The sequence below is a fragment of the Gallus gallus genome, chromosome 7 (genome assembly GCF_016699485.2).
Source record: "Gallus gallus isolate bGalGal1 chromosome 7, bGalGal1.mat.broiler.GRCg7b, whole genome shotgun sequence".
Lineage (NCBI taxonomy): Eukaryota > Metazoa > Chordata > Aves > Galliformes > Phasianidae > Gallus > Gallus gallus.
In genome coordinates this window covers 26,996,066-27,012,795 of record NC_052538.1, presented here as the reverse complement: position 1 = coordinate 27,012,795, position 16,730 = coordinate 26,996,066, and the positions used below count along the sequence as shown (strand labels likewise).

The 16,730-nt window shown below is 42.2% G+C and overlaps 1 protein-coding gene across 8 annotated transcripts; it reads left to right on the top strand.

The window, feature by feature from the left end:
- Nucleotides 1-3,808: 3,808 nt before the first annotated feature.
- CCDC14 (coiled-coil domain containing 14) lies at nucleotides 3,809-16,449 on the top strand. 8 transcript variants are annotated; one of them, XM_046944188.1, is made up of 13 exons: nucleotides 3,809-3,872; nucleotides 8,103-8,158; nucleotides 8,572-8,647; nucleotides 9,650-9,722; nucleotides 9,811-9,954; nucleotides 10,080-10,319; nucleotides 10,458-10,504; nucleotides 11,328-11,892; nucleotides 12,380-12,521; nucleotides 12,977-13,056; nucleotides 13,489-13,707; nucleotides 13,783-13,915; nucleotides 15,163-16,449. In XM_046944188.1, the coding sequence occupies exons 1-13, from the start codon at nucleotides 3,867-3,869 to the stop codon at nucleotides 16,133-16,135; spliced, it is 2,754 nt and encodes a 917-aa protein (XP_046800144.1). In that variant the 5' UTR covers nucleotides 3,809-3,866; the 3' UTR covers nucleotides 16,136-16,449. The 8 variants fall into 8 exon arrangements, with proteins under 8 accessions (XP_046800144.1, XP_040559477.1, XP_004942989.2 ...); XM_040703543.2 differs by lacking the exon at nucleotides 3,809-3,872 and adding an exon at nucleotides 7,817-7,874 and having other exon boundaries at nucleotides 9,814-9,954; nucleotides 10,461-10,504; XM_004942932.5 differs by lacking the exon at nucleotides 3,809-3,872 and adding an exon at nucleotides 7,817-7,874 and having other exon boundaries at nucleotides 9,814-9,954.
- The last annotated feature ends 281 nt before the right edge of the window (nucleotides 16,450-16,730 follow it).

Here is a 16,730-nt window from a genome sequence, read left to right as displayed (position 1 = left end):
AAGATACACGACTGAACTGCCACAAAGTAATTCTTCATGTTTGCACTTAACCTGGAGAAATCATGGGAGAAACCCTATGAGGGAGAAATACAGACAGGAGAGCGAGGCTCCACAAAGGGCAGGAGATGGGAGAAACTGAAAGGCAGTGAGCAGCTGTGGGTACAGGGTGGGTGAACAAAACTGGTGTGAGGATGCAGAATGTTACATTTTATCCACAGCTCATCCACTAAACTTCTGTCCATCAGCTCCTGATAACCTTCATGATTTCCTCCCCTGCTTGCAGAGCCAGATTCAAGAAGGAGATGTGTTTGCACACCAGCATGGTACAGCTGTTGCTGTGCCTTCACTTGCTGTTGCTTTGCAGTCCCTCACAGTGTTAAGATGACATAAGAAAAGACTATACTTGACGATACATCAGACAACTAGGAAATAAAACATTTGAGGCCTGAAGGAGACAATGATTTTTTCTGCATTTGCACTGTCAGATTAGATAGCAAAAAAAATCAAGATCAAGCAAGGAATTTACACTAAATAATTGATTTAGACCTCTCAGGCTTGTTGAAAGATATGTCCTTGGGATGAAGCTAGTAACATCTGAGTCTCAAATGTATTCAGCATTCAAATCTGTCCACCTACATACACATTTTATCCTGCTAAGGTCTGAAAACAGATAATATATATGCAAGGATACACATACAAGGCTACTGTTTCCCTTAATTATGGTTACAAATACAGAAATAATAAACATTCACATCCTCCCTTCTCTACTTGAGGGAGATGGTGGCCTAAGAACAGCAAGCTCCTCTTTGTTGTGTTCTGCAAATTATGTCTCTTGCAAATTATTTGCTCTTTCTTGGAGGCAAGACAAGATGCAAAACCAGCATGCCTCTACTGCCCAGGCACTGTGCTTTGTTTTATTGCTGTCAAATGTTTCCAGTGCTGCATGAAGGAGTGATCAGCTCACTTTACCAGCATATGGATTAAAGGTGGGAAAACAAGTAGGAGCAGACTGGAGGAGGAAGAAACACTAAGTAGAGTCTTCCTAATGCCAGCAGCATGCTTTCATGTCCACAGCAACTTGCTGCCTGCTTACTTCCATTAGCAGTAGCTACCACACAACAGCACACTCTCTAAGAGACGGTTCCTTTGCACACCTCACTGCTGTTAAGCTTTTGTTCGTATCAACACTACTGTGCTATGTTAAATCAAGATCTCATGTTCCTATATAGGTTAATTTAATTCATTCTTATTCAATAAGGTTCACAAACTATTCCACATAACAATAAATTCTCATAATGAATAAAATAAAAAGGTTAATAATAAAATCATATGATTTTATCAACCCCCAGTAAAACTTTTTTAATTGAATATTCTTAAGGAGTGCGTGCCTCTGTTTGCACTTCCTCAGATTAATTCATTCTCCATAAGCAGCTGAGCTTTGTTACGGCTCTTAATAATCCACAGAAAAGAAACAAAATTACTGTGCCCATATTCAATTGCATTTGCATCCTTTCAGCAGTGGAATAAATGCTATTAAGCACCCATGATAGTTTGTCCAATACTCACAGATTGTTGTTTTCTTTATTCCCATTCACCGTGGTATAATGCTGCATCACAGAACGCCTTGAAGGGAAAACAGAATGAAAAGTGATACTTTTGTCATTATATTCCATCTTATTACAGCACATTTAAAATTTAAAGTTACCTGCCTGTTAAGGTGAGCATGGACAACGTTAAGCTGGAAAACAATTATATGTATCTAGATATAAATGAATTTGTATAAGCAACCAAGGTGAATATTTTCAGAAGACGCTTAAAGGGTTTCTGGGAATCCTAAAGGAATGTGTGGAAGCCCAGCAATAGCTGTTCATTTCCCAGGTACCATGTGGAGCCTGCAAAGAAGATAAACCTAATCTTCTGGCTCTAACTGATACCAAGGCCCTGTGTCATCACCAGCAATGTCCAACTGAAGCAATGTCATCACTAAGTTGAGAACAAAGTCCCCCTGCCCATGGTTTACAAATGTTACACCCTGCTGGTGTAACACTCCTCCTTTCCAATAGGGAACTCCAAGGAACCTCTGACAGGAACAACTTGGCAGAACCTCACTTTTTTGTTCTTCCCCCAGGTTTTCCTCCAAGGGAGCGTGAACCAGCCCTTTGTAATTAAGATGCCCATTCTCTTCCCAGCACATTCAAGCACAAAAGCCTAGTCTGACATCAATAGGAGGGAAAATAACATTATTAGCACTAATTGGTTAGTAACAAATCTCCATGGAATACATAAAACATAATCACAACTTGAAACACTGAGATACATGAACACTTATCAGAACATGAGAATTCAGCCAGGACCCTCAGCAAGCCTGCAATTAGCTCTGCACAGACTTCAGCTAACTAAGTTCATACAACACAATGGAAAGTACAGCGATAACAACAGAATAGCAAGGTCCCAGGCTGCAGCAAGTAAGGACTTGCTTAAACACAACAGCCTCAGAAATAAGGAAAAGAAACTGCTTACCTTCAGAAAGCCTAAGGGACAAAGAGATATCCAGCAAAATACCCTTGCCCCCACTACCAACCCTTAAATGAGGTCTGGGAAGGGGTGCATCCCGGCTCCACCCCTTGCAGTCACTCAGTACACTGCATGCACCTGAGGTTGGCCCTGCCTTCCCACCAGGTGCTCAATCACTGCCTCAGGCTGTGACTTAGCATTTCCACTGCAGGCCATATAACCAGGATGGTTTGGTGGATGGCAATTTAGCAAGATTCTCCAGCTTCTGACATCTGTGAGGATAAAGAGTATCTTGTATATTTGCATTGCTTGACTTCTATAAGCAGCAGGCTACCTCCCTTGCACTTTCTGGCCTTCAAAAATATGTCAAAATGGGATTTCAAATGAAAGCATAAGAAAAGGAGAAAAAAATGCATACAGAAATAAAATAACCATTTCTACTTAATTGGTAGACTGAAGTTATGTAAGGAAGCATTGCTAGCTTCTGCTGGAAGTTATTTAGGATACATCTCTAGATAAACTTCACTGTACCCTACATAAAGCACAGTTCCTGTCTTTGTATCTAAGGCATCAGTCTCCCTTAAGCCTGAAGGAAGGCTACTGGAATGATAACATTCTAAGGCAAAAGCTTTTGAGCTTTTCTCTCATAATAATTACAAAAATGTACAAAATTTCCCTTTCTCACATTAGTACATTATTACTAACATCACTCCTTTGTAAGATCTCTAGTTCAGTTTCTATCTCTGTCAATATATTTCTGTCTATTGTGTTAAAGAATCACAGAATCCTACAACTGTTTGAGTAGGAAGAGACCCTTGAAGGTCATCTCCACTGATCTGAGAACAAAGGTGGGAATAAAGCTGTGGATAAGTAATAGCTCTAGAAACTAATAGAAGGAAAGGGAGAAAATAAAGTATTGTGATGTTTTCTAAAGCCAGTCCACTGCAGCAACAACTCTAAACTGGAATATCCAAGCAGTATACCATATGCAGTATACTTAATGTTTCTTACAAAGCCTTCTGACAGGACTTAGCTATCATAATAAGGTGCTAACACGGACTCAAAATGAAAATTGAAATGTCTGTGTTATTATTTTGCTGATGGACAGAAGAAAGGGAAAGTACTTGCATGGTGACTGTTGAGTCATGGCCTGAACCACTGATTGAGCACCTGGGGAAAGGAGCCAGTCAGCCCTGGGAGCACAGGTGAAGGCAATTCATGTGTGTGACCAGAAGGGGTGGAGCCTGGCTGCACCTCTCAGACCTCATTTAAGGGCTGATTGCTGCTCTGGAAAGGTCTCTGGTTGGAGATCTCTCCTTTGTGGAGTCCTTCCTGTGAGCCTGGGTCTTTGGATGCAGGTGAGCACCTTTACTTTTCAAATACTTTTCAAATACCATCCTATCTGTTCTGGTTCCTCTGCTGTTACACTCCTGTATTGCCCTTCCACTGCATTAAACTTTCTGATTGTAACAGTACCTTGCGTGAGAAGTGGGTAGAATCAGCTATATGTGGGTAGATCAAAGGTAGATCAAAGATTTTCTCCCAAAGACCCAAGAGGTAAAACCTAGATTAAAAACTCTCTTAACATACTTTATGTATTTAGCCGATCCTGTAGAGAAATGACCCCTATTCAGATAGGGAATGTTTAGGGCTTTATAGTGAGTCAGGGATCAACAGCAATCTATATAACCTAAGGAATAACTGATTAGCTCATAATGTTGCAGGGAGAGTTTTGAGGGCTATGGTGAAACATGAGTTAAACAACAGTTAAAAACACTGTGCTGCTGCAAAAGAGAAAAACATTGTACTGGGAAATATAAACAGGGATATAATTTATAGCCAACTGATATAACCCTTCTGCTGTTTTTAGGGTTGGTAAGGTCTCTGCTGATGTGTTTTGGGAATCATATTTCAAGGAAGATCAACTTGAAGACTCTAGATGAGAGTCACTGAAATGTTATGAAACACAACACAGCAGGAAGGTCCAAGGTGGAGCCAAGAAGTCCCCCAGCAGACTGGGGTCAAGAGAGACAACAGCCAAGCAGGGCAAGGTCTGGGTGGAGCTGGAGACCAACGTGCTACAGCATTGCTGGGAAGGGTTCCAGGTTAAGCTTAGAAGGGTCATCTTGGCCCCTGGGAAGGCCAGGGCAGTTCAGACTACCAGGCTGTAGCAGTTAGAATGTCCTATGGAAGTGATGGAATTCTTCAAGAGAAAGTTATTCTAACTTCTATCAGGAAGGGCAAAGGCACCACAGATCCAGCCTCAGAGCAGAAGGAGAGACCTCAGCTTGCCTTCTTTATTTTGACTTCCTAAGTTTGATGCCATAGGTCGTAATTATTTTACATCTCTTGTGGCCTATGGTGATATTCCTCCAGTAAACCAGACACCAAGATGAGGTGCCTTGGCCAGAATGGAAAATATCACACCAGAGATTGTAAAGGTCCAGCATCACAGAGCAGGAAATATTTTCCCTACTTCTGGGTCACATATATGAGGGATTATCAATTTACGTCCATAGGCTTTCAATTATATTTATTATTCCATCATTGTTTTTTTCCAGTGACTACCTTTTCAGTTCAGATAATCTTCCTTCACCTCTACATCCATATTCTGTGCAGTTAATATAAACATAGTGGGTATGATGAGTACTATTGAATTACATGTTTCTGTGTAGCTGAAGGTAGATTATTTCTTCAGCTGTGCTTCTTTTGGCCCTGAAAAATGATAGATTTCACACTCTGATCGATTGCTCACCAAAGTCATACCACTGTAGCCCAAGAAATACGAAGCATGAATAAATGCCTACTAACAGGTTTGGAATTACACTTAGGCCACATGTCTGTGAACCTAACATTCTTCCAGATGTGACAGAAGGCATCTTTTCCTGCACACGCACTGTTAATTTTACCTATGCTTTTTATAACTTTTACAACCACTATTTGCTTCTGTCTTTCCACATTTTCCTCGTGAAACTCTTTAGCTATAATCTCTAACTGTACTCACCTGTGTGCTTCAGGCATCTGCTCAACCTCTGCTATCACCAGTGCTTCCTACATACCCAGCTCCTTAGCACAGTGCACTTGAAAACAAAACAAAGCACCAAGGTCAAGTCCAGGTCATGTCTTTGGGCCTAATTTGGGATTATGTAAAATGTTTATTTCCCAGAAGACTTATTTGCAAGTATAATTAAAATTGGATGTGTTTCACTGAAGAAATGAACTGGGTGGAGCTCTTAGCCCTGGTGTGCAATCAAATCGGAGCAGTACATTTGTTCGTAGCTTTACATTGACTTGGATGAAGATGTTGTACTGTGATTTCCTTTTTTAGTTAACGTAACTGCTGAAATAGGAGACTTTGTAATCAGGAGCTTTGACAGTATCACTGACTAACCCTGGTATTGTTTCCTTGTCAGAAGGAAATGCTTTTTAAGCAGAAGGGAATTCACTATAGTTGTTCAGGGGCCAAAGGAGCCAATATATGTGTAGCAGACTACTCATCTTTTCCCTCTCCAGACAGTTCACAGCAGATTAAATACTGGGGAAGGCAGGCGGAGAATCAGTGACAGAAGGCGTAGCCTCTCCTAATGACTTGCTAAAGGAGTCTCTGCAGTGCTCTGCCTTTGCTATGAGGAGACACCCAGAAGAGCTCCTTTGCTTCCAGCATCACTCATTGCACGATGAGAAATACCCTGGCTCCGTCTTGCTAGTTCTTATTCACGCTGATTTTGTGTCGTTCATTAAAGGACTACAGCAGACTTCTTGTGTCCCAGCAAACAGGTCAGTGTCTTGTCACTGCTACCTCATACTCTAAGAAAACCAAGGATATGAGAGAAATATGGTTCCATATGTTTTCCTGACTAAGCAAACCAAGCGGCAGGTAGTGTCTGGGGCATAGTGCAACTGATATTCTGTATGGGAAGAAGATGGCAGATTTCACCCAACTGCATCAAAATGATGTGGCAGTATTTGCTGGACTGGAAGCATATTTTGCTACGGAATCAGGACAGAGCTTAGCATTTAATGCTGGGAGGAATCTCTTTCTTACCTGGATCCTTTCAGCCGCGCCACAGAGCAAAGCAAGTGGGTTTGTGGCTTTTCTATTAACGATGGGAGAGAGCCGAGTTGCTGAGCTGCTGTGATTAGTTAGGTGCGTACTGTGCTTAATTCGCATCTCAGGAAGGTCCTCTGATGGCTATTTCATGCAGGTCCTGCCGCTAACAAAGCACTCGAGCCTCCGGCAGAAATGCCTGTGAAGGCACGTAGGGAGGCAGGCCGTGAAGTGCCGCCATTCCCTGCTCGCGTGGCGCCATCTGGCGGCCGGCACGAGCCGTGCACCCGAGCTGCTGCTCGTCCCAAAGGCACCGCAACAACGGGAGCGCGGCGAGTGCTCCTGCCAAACACACGGGCTACGGCTCTTTTATATAGCAGCTTTCAAGCAGTACGATGAAAGGAAAGCATGGCTGATTAACACTGATGGAAGACCCGCTTGGCCGGTTGTTCTAAGACCTGCTCTGAAGTCGCACCACGCTTGCAGTCTCATTAACGCCCTGCTTAAACTTCTCATGACGTTTATATCAAGCTACACCGTTCTCTTCTAGGCTCCTGCTTTCTCTCGCAGCGCTTTTGTTGTGCTCGAGGCACTTCTTGTAGCACCGAGCAACGAAACGCTCTTTCTTAGCAGCGCGTTCCCCGCCGTTGTTCTCCCGCGGTTGTCTGTAATGCCCTTCATTGCTACTTATCAGTCAGAAACTACTTCAGGAAGAAACACCAACGTTTCTGGCGCTGGTTTGGTAGCTGCTACGCGTCTTTTGGAGCCCTTCTAATCTTTCCTTCCTTCTAAGGAGCCCCGAAGGCTGGCAAGACGCGGGCTGCGGGCAGCTTTACGACTCTCCCTTTGCAAAGCTGCTCCCTCAGGGCGGGCTACACACCCGCGAGCCCCTTTCTCCGCGTGTTTTGTGGGTACGGAGCCTCTGCCCCCGAGCTCCCCACACGAGCGGACATCACGCCGGGAGCGGACTGCGCGCTCCCTCTCCGCGAGCCGAAGCACGTGCTGCAACACGCGCGTGCCGAGCAGGGCGGAAGCCCGAGGCGGAGGCAGCGTGCACCGCCGCCACGCCCATGTCCCGATCTCTCCTCCGATTGGCTCCTCAGCTCCCATCCTCCACCAATCCCCTCCTTCCCGCGCTCCCTGCCGCCGGCGCGAGGAGAAAAGCGCCGGGAGGGGGCGGGCTTAGCGGCAGCCCCGCCCCCTCCCAACGGCCGTCAGCCGGGCGGGCGGCGGATTGGCGCGTGGCGGCGGTTCCTCCCCCGCGGCGGCATCCATGGCCATGGGCCGGGCGGGCGCGGCGCGGCCCTGCAAGGTGCGTGCGGGGCGGCTCTGGGGTCCGTCCGTGCCAGAGGGCGGCTCTCGGGCCTCTCCGCAGGCGCTGTCTGAGCCTCCAGGCTCGGCCAGGAAGGCGGGGGCTCGCTGGGAGCGGAGTTAGGCCGCGGTCCTGCGGGCTGCGCCTCGGTGAGGAGCCTTCCTCCGCCCCCTGTGCGGGGTCGTATCCCGAAAGCATTGAGTGAGCGTGTGTTTCTGTCACCCACAGGCGCTGTCTTCTGGAAGGCTGACGGGAGCAGCGAAGCAAACCGACGGGAGGAAACAGTAAGGCTCGAATCGCGGCCGCTGCCTGAGGCTGAGCGCGCAGTGAGCGCTTGGGAGCACCGCGCTGTTGTGCCGGGCGCCCTCCGGAGGCTCTGTGTGTGCGGCGGGGCCGCTGAGGGCGGCACAGCCGCGTTCCGGTCGCTCTGTGAGCGGACAGGCAGGGGCTGAAGGGAAAGCTCGCCTGCGGAAATACAGGGCCTACCTCACTGGGTTGCTTATTAAGGCATATTGTGTGAATACACCTATGCTGTTTGTACTGCCAGAAGTTGCTGAAAGAAAAGGTTATCTGTTGATAGAATGTTTCTTTTTCTTGTCGTTTGCTGTTATTTGAGTAAAAGTAACTCTTGAATTATTATTTTTTAAACTTTGCCTGTGAAGGAAGGGCTGTGAACAGTGAATGTGGCTTCTTTCAGGCCTGGCTTAAGGAAAGGATGTCGCTCAGATGTGGAGGCTGGATACTGTCTCTATTCCACTGATTCTGAGGATCAGGTAACTTCCCTGGCTTCTTAATACAGTCACATCTGTTATCTAGAGAGAATGGAAACTGGAATAGAATCATAGAATCCTTAGAGTTGGAAGGGACCTCTGAAAGCCAGCTAGTCCAACTGCCCTGCAATGAACAGGGACACGTCAGGTTGCCCAGGGCCTGATCCAGCCTCACCTTGGAAGTCTCCAGGGATGGGGTAACAACCACAGCACGAGGTAACCTGTTCCAGTGCCTCACCACTCTCACTATAAAAGGCTTTTTCCTTATATCCAACCTCAGTCTACCCTGCAATAATTGAAGAAAAAACATGCTAAATTAGGTACTACTGGATGTGGACTAGAGGTAGCTCCTTCAAAGCCATTGAGAGCATTTATACAGAGCATTGCAGATACTTGCAAGTTGTCTTGGTAGTAAGTTTAGCTCTAACAGCTTATTAAGGCATATTGTGTGAATACACCTATGCTGTTTGTACTGCCAGAAGCATGCCCACATTATTTATGCTTTGTGACATAAGGAGTAAGTTGTACGCGAATAGTGCTGCTGCAGCATTACATGTGTAGTGCTGAATCGATTATTTCCATGTAGCATGGAATCACAGAACCATAGAATCACTCAGGTTGGAAAAGACCCACAGGATCACCCTGTCCAACCATCCACCCGTCACCAATAGTTCTCATTAAACCATGTCCCTCAACACAACCATAGATAATAGTTCAACTGTAAGTGGAAATAATTAAAACAAACACACATGCAATTACAAAAAATAAAAAATAAAACGAAACAAATGGGCACACAATGCAATTTAAGCTTTCTGCAAAAATTCTGTTTGCAAATTTTCATGTGATTGCAGAGTGATACGTTGGAAACTCAAATGTTTTTACCTGTGATCAATTTTTTATTATTATTTTTACGATAACAGAGTGGGGAGCAGCCCCCTCTGAAAGGCTGTTTTACTGAAAGAAAGCAGTAATGCTCATTTTCTGACTGAGGTATTCTGTGTGCAGGTTAATACTATTCATAATGGATTGGACCGCTGTGCAGCCTTACTGAAGAACATCCTAGAAAATGAAGCTACAGGTTGTAACTATTGAGAATTTAAGTTACATGTGTAGTTTTTGTAGGGCTGTTGTGATTTGTTTTGTTGACCAGCTTTTGTTTTGAATAGCAGTAGGAAAGGAGACTATCCATAAACAACCTGGGAAAACATCTGTTAAAATTACTTCCAAACCTTTGCTAACCAAAGCGAATACTTTGAAGAAGAAAGGATTGAAACAAAGCATTACTGCTCCCCACATCCGAAAAGAAATTGGTAAGCAGATTTGTCGGGCTTCCTTTTTTTCTCATACAATATTGAGAGGCTCCATGTTTCTTTACTGTGTAGATCCAGGAGACAGAACAAAACACTCAGCTGAAGTTCTCTTTCATTTTCTTTAGTGCCAACATCAGCTAAGAAACTTCTTTCATCTACCACACCATCTATTGAGAAAGAGCTTCCCAGTGCAGCACAGCACCAGCTGGTTCGACCAACTCATGTGCCTTGCAGTCAGCAGTCTCCTGTGATACGTGAGAAGCTGTGTGAGCATGTGCAAACCCAGATGGCTCTGATAACTGGCCAGAAATCACAGAGCAATAATGAAATTCCTACTGTGACTTCGTTTCCTACCTCAGATCATGGTTAGTGGGACTATCAACATAGGGCTTGCTGTTGTACTCCAAGTTTTGCCCCAGGTTGCCCTAATCTGTGACAGCATTGTTTTCTTTTAGGATATCAAAGTGTTACAGCTTTTAATTACCATTTATCTGTCTCCACAGCAGACCTGTCCCTGCAGCATGCAGCTCATCCCTTATCTACTCAGGCCGTAAGTAAAAGTTTGATTTAGATTATCAGTAAGCATTTTAAAACAGCACTATTTATTTATTTATACACTGATTTTTAAGGGTTTTGTTGAGTTTATGTAATTCTTTCATTATGAAAAATCTCAGCATATTTCAACCTGTACTGATGAAAGATGATGAAAAAATACTGCAGTTCAAAATGTTATATACATGGACACCAAAGAGTAAAATGGGAGGTGTTTCAAATGGCTGTTTCTGTATGGGGAATTCTCTAATGGACAGGAAGCATGGAAGGTGTAGGGAATTACTCATTACTGTTCAGAATTATATTATCAGTAATGCACTTAAGAATCTCTAACCAACTCCTCAGTAAAGAAATTGTATCTCATATGTAGCTTTTTCCCTACTAATGATCCAGATACTGAGTAGTATCTTAAAGCCACACTTTAAAATCCGTGTGTATTTCAATGCATAAAATACAACTAATGGAGAGTACCAGCATCCACCTTGGGAAATGTGGTAATGGGCTTGCACTTTGAAACTGGAAGGCTGCAGAGTTATCTTCCACCTGTAGGCAGTCCACGTGTAACCAGTGTTATCCTTGACTTTTTAGAAATACATCAGTTTAAAATCCTGAGACATAACTGTGTTCTTTTTATTTTTTTCCCTGTTCTGATTTGGTTTCAAGGGATTAATAGAATTAGAAAGGAAAAAAAAGGCAACAGCTGCTGAGGGGTTTTTTTTCTTACACAGCAGAGATCAAACTGCTTTAATGCTATCGGTAACGTTTAAGATCAGATGTAAATCATGTTAATTTTCTGTTTAATATGAATCTTCTTTATGCAGGGTGTTCCCATAGACAGTGGCAATCAATGTGTGCCACAGATGGGAGAAACTGTGGTTTCCCCCATGGTTTCTGCTGCTCCCACTCCTGCGCAAATACAATCTGCCAATTCTCTTCCTGGTGTGATGTCTTATGTAGCATCAGGTGCATCGAGTAACTCTGCAGTGCCTACATTCACCCCATTGTCTTCTGGCAGAGAGATGACCCCAAGCCACGAGCAGCAGAGTAAGGAAGCAGACTTGATAAGGTGCATAAAAGCTCACCTGGCCCTGTTACAAACGTGTGAAGTGGCAAATGGCAGGACTGAGCAGAAGCTCTGTCACTGTCTGGCAGCATGTAACATCTCAAGTAATGATGAGGATGCTTCTGAAGAACACAGCGAGGACGTGGTCAGCGAAGGTGAATTGAACGCGCTCGATGTGGCCTCAGCAAGAGATGCAAACAGCCAGCAAAGCTGTGTAAAGAAAGGTCTAAAACCTAGACAAGAAAGTGCAGATAAAACAGCCCATAAAGTAAAGATGGTAAAATATCTTTTGGGAGAGCTCCGAGCACTGATAACAGACCAAGGTAAAAACATTTTCATTGTGCACTATAGTGATTATATAAAACAGTGGGAGAGTTGCACTAAGTGAGCATGCACTTAAGTTTCTGGAATATGTTATCTTGGAATGGTCCTCCATAGCTTCAAGCGCTTTGTGCTTCACTGTGGTGAAGTATGAGGTTACGTTTTGGGTTATTGTAACGTTATAACAGCAGGGATAGAGACAGTTCTCATTTTGTATACAGTGTTTTCCCCTGCCTAAGAGCAGGATGGGCAGATCATGCAACAGCAATCCTACCAGGGCAGGGTTGGTCTGAGAGGTATTGGGTTGTGATATACCAAGGTCCTGAAGCGTAGCTTTCGTAGTCAAGCTTTAAAGTTGTAAATAAAGATAGTTGGTCAGTTTTGAATTCTTTTATTTTTTTTCAAGTTTGCTTTAGAAGAAAATGAGATATTATGGCATCATTTTGACTGGTCTGTTACAGGTGTTTCTTTTTCCCCCACCTCTTGCAGATGATTCAGAAATGTTAAGGTTGATGAATGAAATAGAAGACTGCATATCATTGCTCCCAGCTGTAGTGGGAAGCACAAACATACAGACTGAGATAGCTCTAGCTTTACAGCCTCTCAGAAGTGAGAATGCCCAGCTGCGTAGGTTAGTAACTGTATTTACTGCAAAAAATGCCTGAGAGTTCTTTGGTCTGTTCTAAATTGCATGTTCTAACATTGTTGTGTTGTAAGCATTGTGGACCTTTCTTTTTTGTCTGTGGAGTATTAATAATTACCAAATGTGCTGGTAAAGTTGTATATGTTAATTAAGGCATAGATGCTGAAAGAAAATATCAATTCACACTGACACATTAGTAGAATCAGTTACATCAAGATTGAGCCTTTGTCTACGTGGTGTTTGACATATCATTCTGTCTGAAAACTACAGTATTAACAGTATTTGGTGCTGAAGAAAGATTGAAATTCAACAAAAGAAAAAATAAAGCTTCTTCATATTTGTAAAACATTCTGTGATACTATATTCTTACTAATTTAAAGTGCATTGGTTTTGAATTTATTCTGAACTTTCTGAATATGCTCTTTTTCACAATTCACGTTTAGGAGACTAAGAATCTTAAACCAGCAACTCAGGGAACAAGAGAGGAATGAGAAGACATCTGGACAGAGCTGCAACTATGAATGTAAAGTACTAGTAGAGAATGATGGTTGTCGGGGCTTTTTTGTTAAGACTTTGTTTAAATTAATACAGATGTATACAGATATGATTAGTAACAACAGTATATATTCTGGCCTTTAGTGACAACTGAGCTAAATGATGAGGATCTAATCATGTGATTGTGTTTGCATGGGTTGTTTTACTTACTTGTGCTCCGTGGATGCTGAAACTTGGAGTTTCAGCTCCAGAGCAGATTATTTCTCTTTGTGTGCATCCTACAATGAGGATGACAGATAACTAAGAAGGAAGTTGGTATGTTTTATCTCTCTTCCTCAAAAGACTCCTTATTTTATCTGTGAGCTGTAGTCAGGTTACCGAGATTCCTTAAGAAACTTAACTCAGTGTAGAAATCCAAACTGTAGCACGCAACTCAAAGTTGTATGTTTACTTCTGTTAGTGGCTTCTTTGCAGTCCTTGAATGTGATGCTCCAGACTCAACTGAAAGAATCGCTGAAAGGCCTTGAGTCACTGCAGGCTAAAAATGAAGAGCTACTGAAAATAATAGAAAGTCAGAAGGAAGAAAATAAGCATCTTGCAAAAGATATTCAAGAGAAAGAAAAGGAATTGCTTGAAAACAAACAGCAATATGATATTCGTTCCACTAAGGTCAAGATTGGTACGTGTTTTAGATTTGTTTATTCTTAGCATTTTTAAACTTCAGTAGTTAGCTAATTTCTTCTTGGCGTTTTAGAAGTGGAGGAGGCATTAGCAAATGTGAAGAGCCTTCAGTTTAAGCTGGAAGCTTCTGAGAAGGAAAATAAGATTTTGGGCATAACGTTACGTCAGCGTGATGCAGAAGTCAACCGACTGCGTGAGCTAACCAGGTACTGATGGTGAAGCTTATTTTTGCTTCTTGGCATTGCTTTTTAATTTTTCATTCTTCAGATTATTGTTATCTTTGGTCCTAAACCACTATCTTCATGGTAGGAGGTCATGTAGGCTGAAACCTCTCTTTGTGCATGCTTTTGCTATTGTAGTGCTATAATTCTATTAAAACAGGTCTGCCATGCTTCATCACATTAGTTCCATTTTAAAGTAAAATGCTACCTGAAGTAACGTGGGTGAAGTCTTAACACCTGTAGCAGACTACCTGTAAGGAGCTGCATGGGAAATGCATGGATCTGAATGCCAACTGATTTTTCTCAGGCAGCTTCAGAATTAGGAAACTAATTTCTGATGTGAATGAAGGAGTGGTTGTTCTTCTCCCTTATGCTGGTTCAGAAAACAGTCTCTAATTAGAAGAACTTGCAGAAAGATCTGTCTTCAAAGCAAACTCTTTCTGTGAGAAGGAGCAGTCACTTACTTAATTGTGCATGCCCTTGGGTTAGGTTACGTCCAGATTTTAATAATGAGTGAGGGTGGGAGAATTTCTATCACTGAAAGAAGGCGGCTGTTACTCAGACTCTTTTTTTTTTTTTAGAGCTATTGCTGTGCACTTTCTTTCATCACAGTGTTCTATAAATCTGGTAACAAGCTTGGAGGTTCACAGAGCTTTCTGCACACAAAGTACTGTGTACATAAAGTTGTCTTGGAGATAACATGCAGAGGAGGCTGAACTGTTTTCTGTCTTGGCAGGCGCTGATGCTGATTTTTATTCATCATTTCAGATTCTCTAATAGAAGTTCAGATATATTGCACCTTTCTGTGGTTATTAAATACTGACCACCAGATGGTAGTATAATGATATCTTATTACACATTTATATATATGCTATATAATGTGCACACACCCACATACATATAAGCACTGTTTATTTTTTATACAGAAAAGGAGAATAATTGATTCTTTTATTATATTTTTTTCTTAAGAAGCAATGGGAGAAATAATTTGGAAAACCTTTAAGTAATGTCAGTGGGATACACAAGGCCCGTTTCTCTGAGCTGAAGAATGAATTTGAAGAAATTTGGATCAGTTCATATCTCTTACTATTTTATCACACTATATAGAAAGAGGATTGCAACTTTGCTGCAGTCAGATAAACCTAACGTTTTGATTTTTTTTTTATATATACAGTTTTTGAAATAGTTGCCAAAACTATAGTTGAACTGCTGAATTTATTTTCTCTTAACAGAACCTTACAGGGCAGTATGGCCAAGCTTCTGTCAGACCTCACAGCAGACAACGTTAGACCCACATCTGAAAAAGGTCTCTCGAAGTCTCTCTTGGATGACCATGAGAAACAGATGCAGCCTGATCCGTGTCCTGGGAATACTTCAGTAATGACTTACCTTAAAAAATTAGAAATGGATCATGTTTTGATAGATGCAGAGCTTCAGTTCTCAAATAAAGATGGAGAGTTACAAATGTTAAATCAAGCCTATGAAAAGTTTTCTGGTGAGAGAGCTGAAATAAACCATATATTCACAGAAGAACGAGCATCAGCATCCAAAGTATTACCAACCTCACTGAAGCAAGATGCAGAAACAGCTAGTGATTCTGGGACTTTAGTAGACGAACAAAACAAGTTGGATGAGACTGTTTATATTCCATTGACTAGCAGTGCCTCTAAAAAACAGCTCGTTTCTGAGAGAACTAATGCACTACCTCATGTGAGAGGGCCTTGTAAGATGTTCAGCTACAACTGTGAGCTCTCAAACTCCATACAACAGAATAGAAGTGAAGTGTCAAAGGATCCATCTATTCTGGATACATTAAGTGCTGGGTACAGCATGAAGAAGGCTGTGGAAAACACACTTGAAATTACAGGGGATAAAGTGAAGTCAGGAGACAAAGTCCAAATGAGGCCAAAAGGCACTTCGAGTGGAGCTGCAAAAGACTTCCCAGACAAACCAGGCCAACTTCAGCCTCATGTTCCAATGCTGTTTCAGAAAGAGATCTCTCAGAAAAAAGGCAGTGAAGTAGGTGATGTCAGTTTTATTTCATTTGATGATATATCAGGGAAGTCTGAATGGAGTGCGTCTTCTTTCTCAACATTTACTTCTCGAGATGAAGAGGACTTTAAGAATGGCTTAGCGGCATTGGATGCCAATATAGCTAGGTTACAAAGAACTCTGCAAAATAGCATTATGAAACAGCAAGTGTGAGGAAACAAATTAGGATGTGCTTGCTCAGATGAAGTTTTTCTGAGGTATGTTAGTATGGTGCTGATAGTATTTGTATTTTTTGTGTAAATGGAGTTCCTATTTGTTTAAATTATGAATGGGATTTGTTCCTCAAGTCATGGTGCTGCTTCCCTTGATGTGTGCAACTTCAGATGGTTATAAATTCCTTTTTAAAAATTGATGACTTAACTTTATACTCTTTAACTTCAAAATTAATTCCTGGCACGGTGTTTGATAACTCTTTATGACACTGTTGTGCTTTTGGCAATGTTTTTTCTATTAAATGATAAACTACACTTGGTTTTTTGTGTTTTTTTTTTCAAGTAGTAAGAACAACACTGAGAGAAGCACTTGAAGTCAGTTGCAGATGTGATAAATCTAAGATAACTTTGATTTGTATAAAGCTTGACTTGTATAAAATTAATTTTGTGGATTTTTTACTTTGATTTTGACCTTGTCTTTTCAGAAGTCAACTCCTTTTTCTAGTTTACCATGAAGGTGAGCAGAGAGTAGCGTTAACATCAAAGAAATGGATGGGCAGGAATTACTTTTTTAGCTGCATTGCTTCTTGAGCCAG

What these genes read in the sequence shown, in the direction of transcription:
- CCDC14 (XM_422100.8), top strand. Translation starts at nt 7,836, where the DNA reads ATGGCCATGGGCCGGGCGGGCGCGGCGCGGCCCTGCAAG. An exon ending in CCTAGAAAATGAAGCTACAG is followed by an intron (nt 9,723 to 9,810) that starts GTTGTAACTATT and finishes TGTTTTGAATAG; the next exon opens with CAGTAGGAAAGGAGACTATC. An exon ending in GTTTCCTACCTCAGATCATG is followed by an intron (nt 10,320 to 10,457) that starts GTTAGTGGGACT and finishes CTGTCTCCACAG; the next exon opens with CAGACCTGTCCCTGCAGCAT.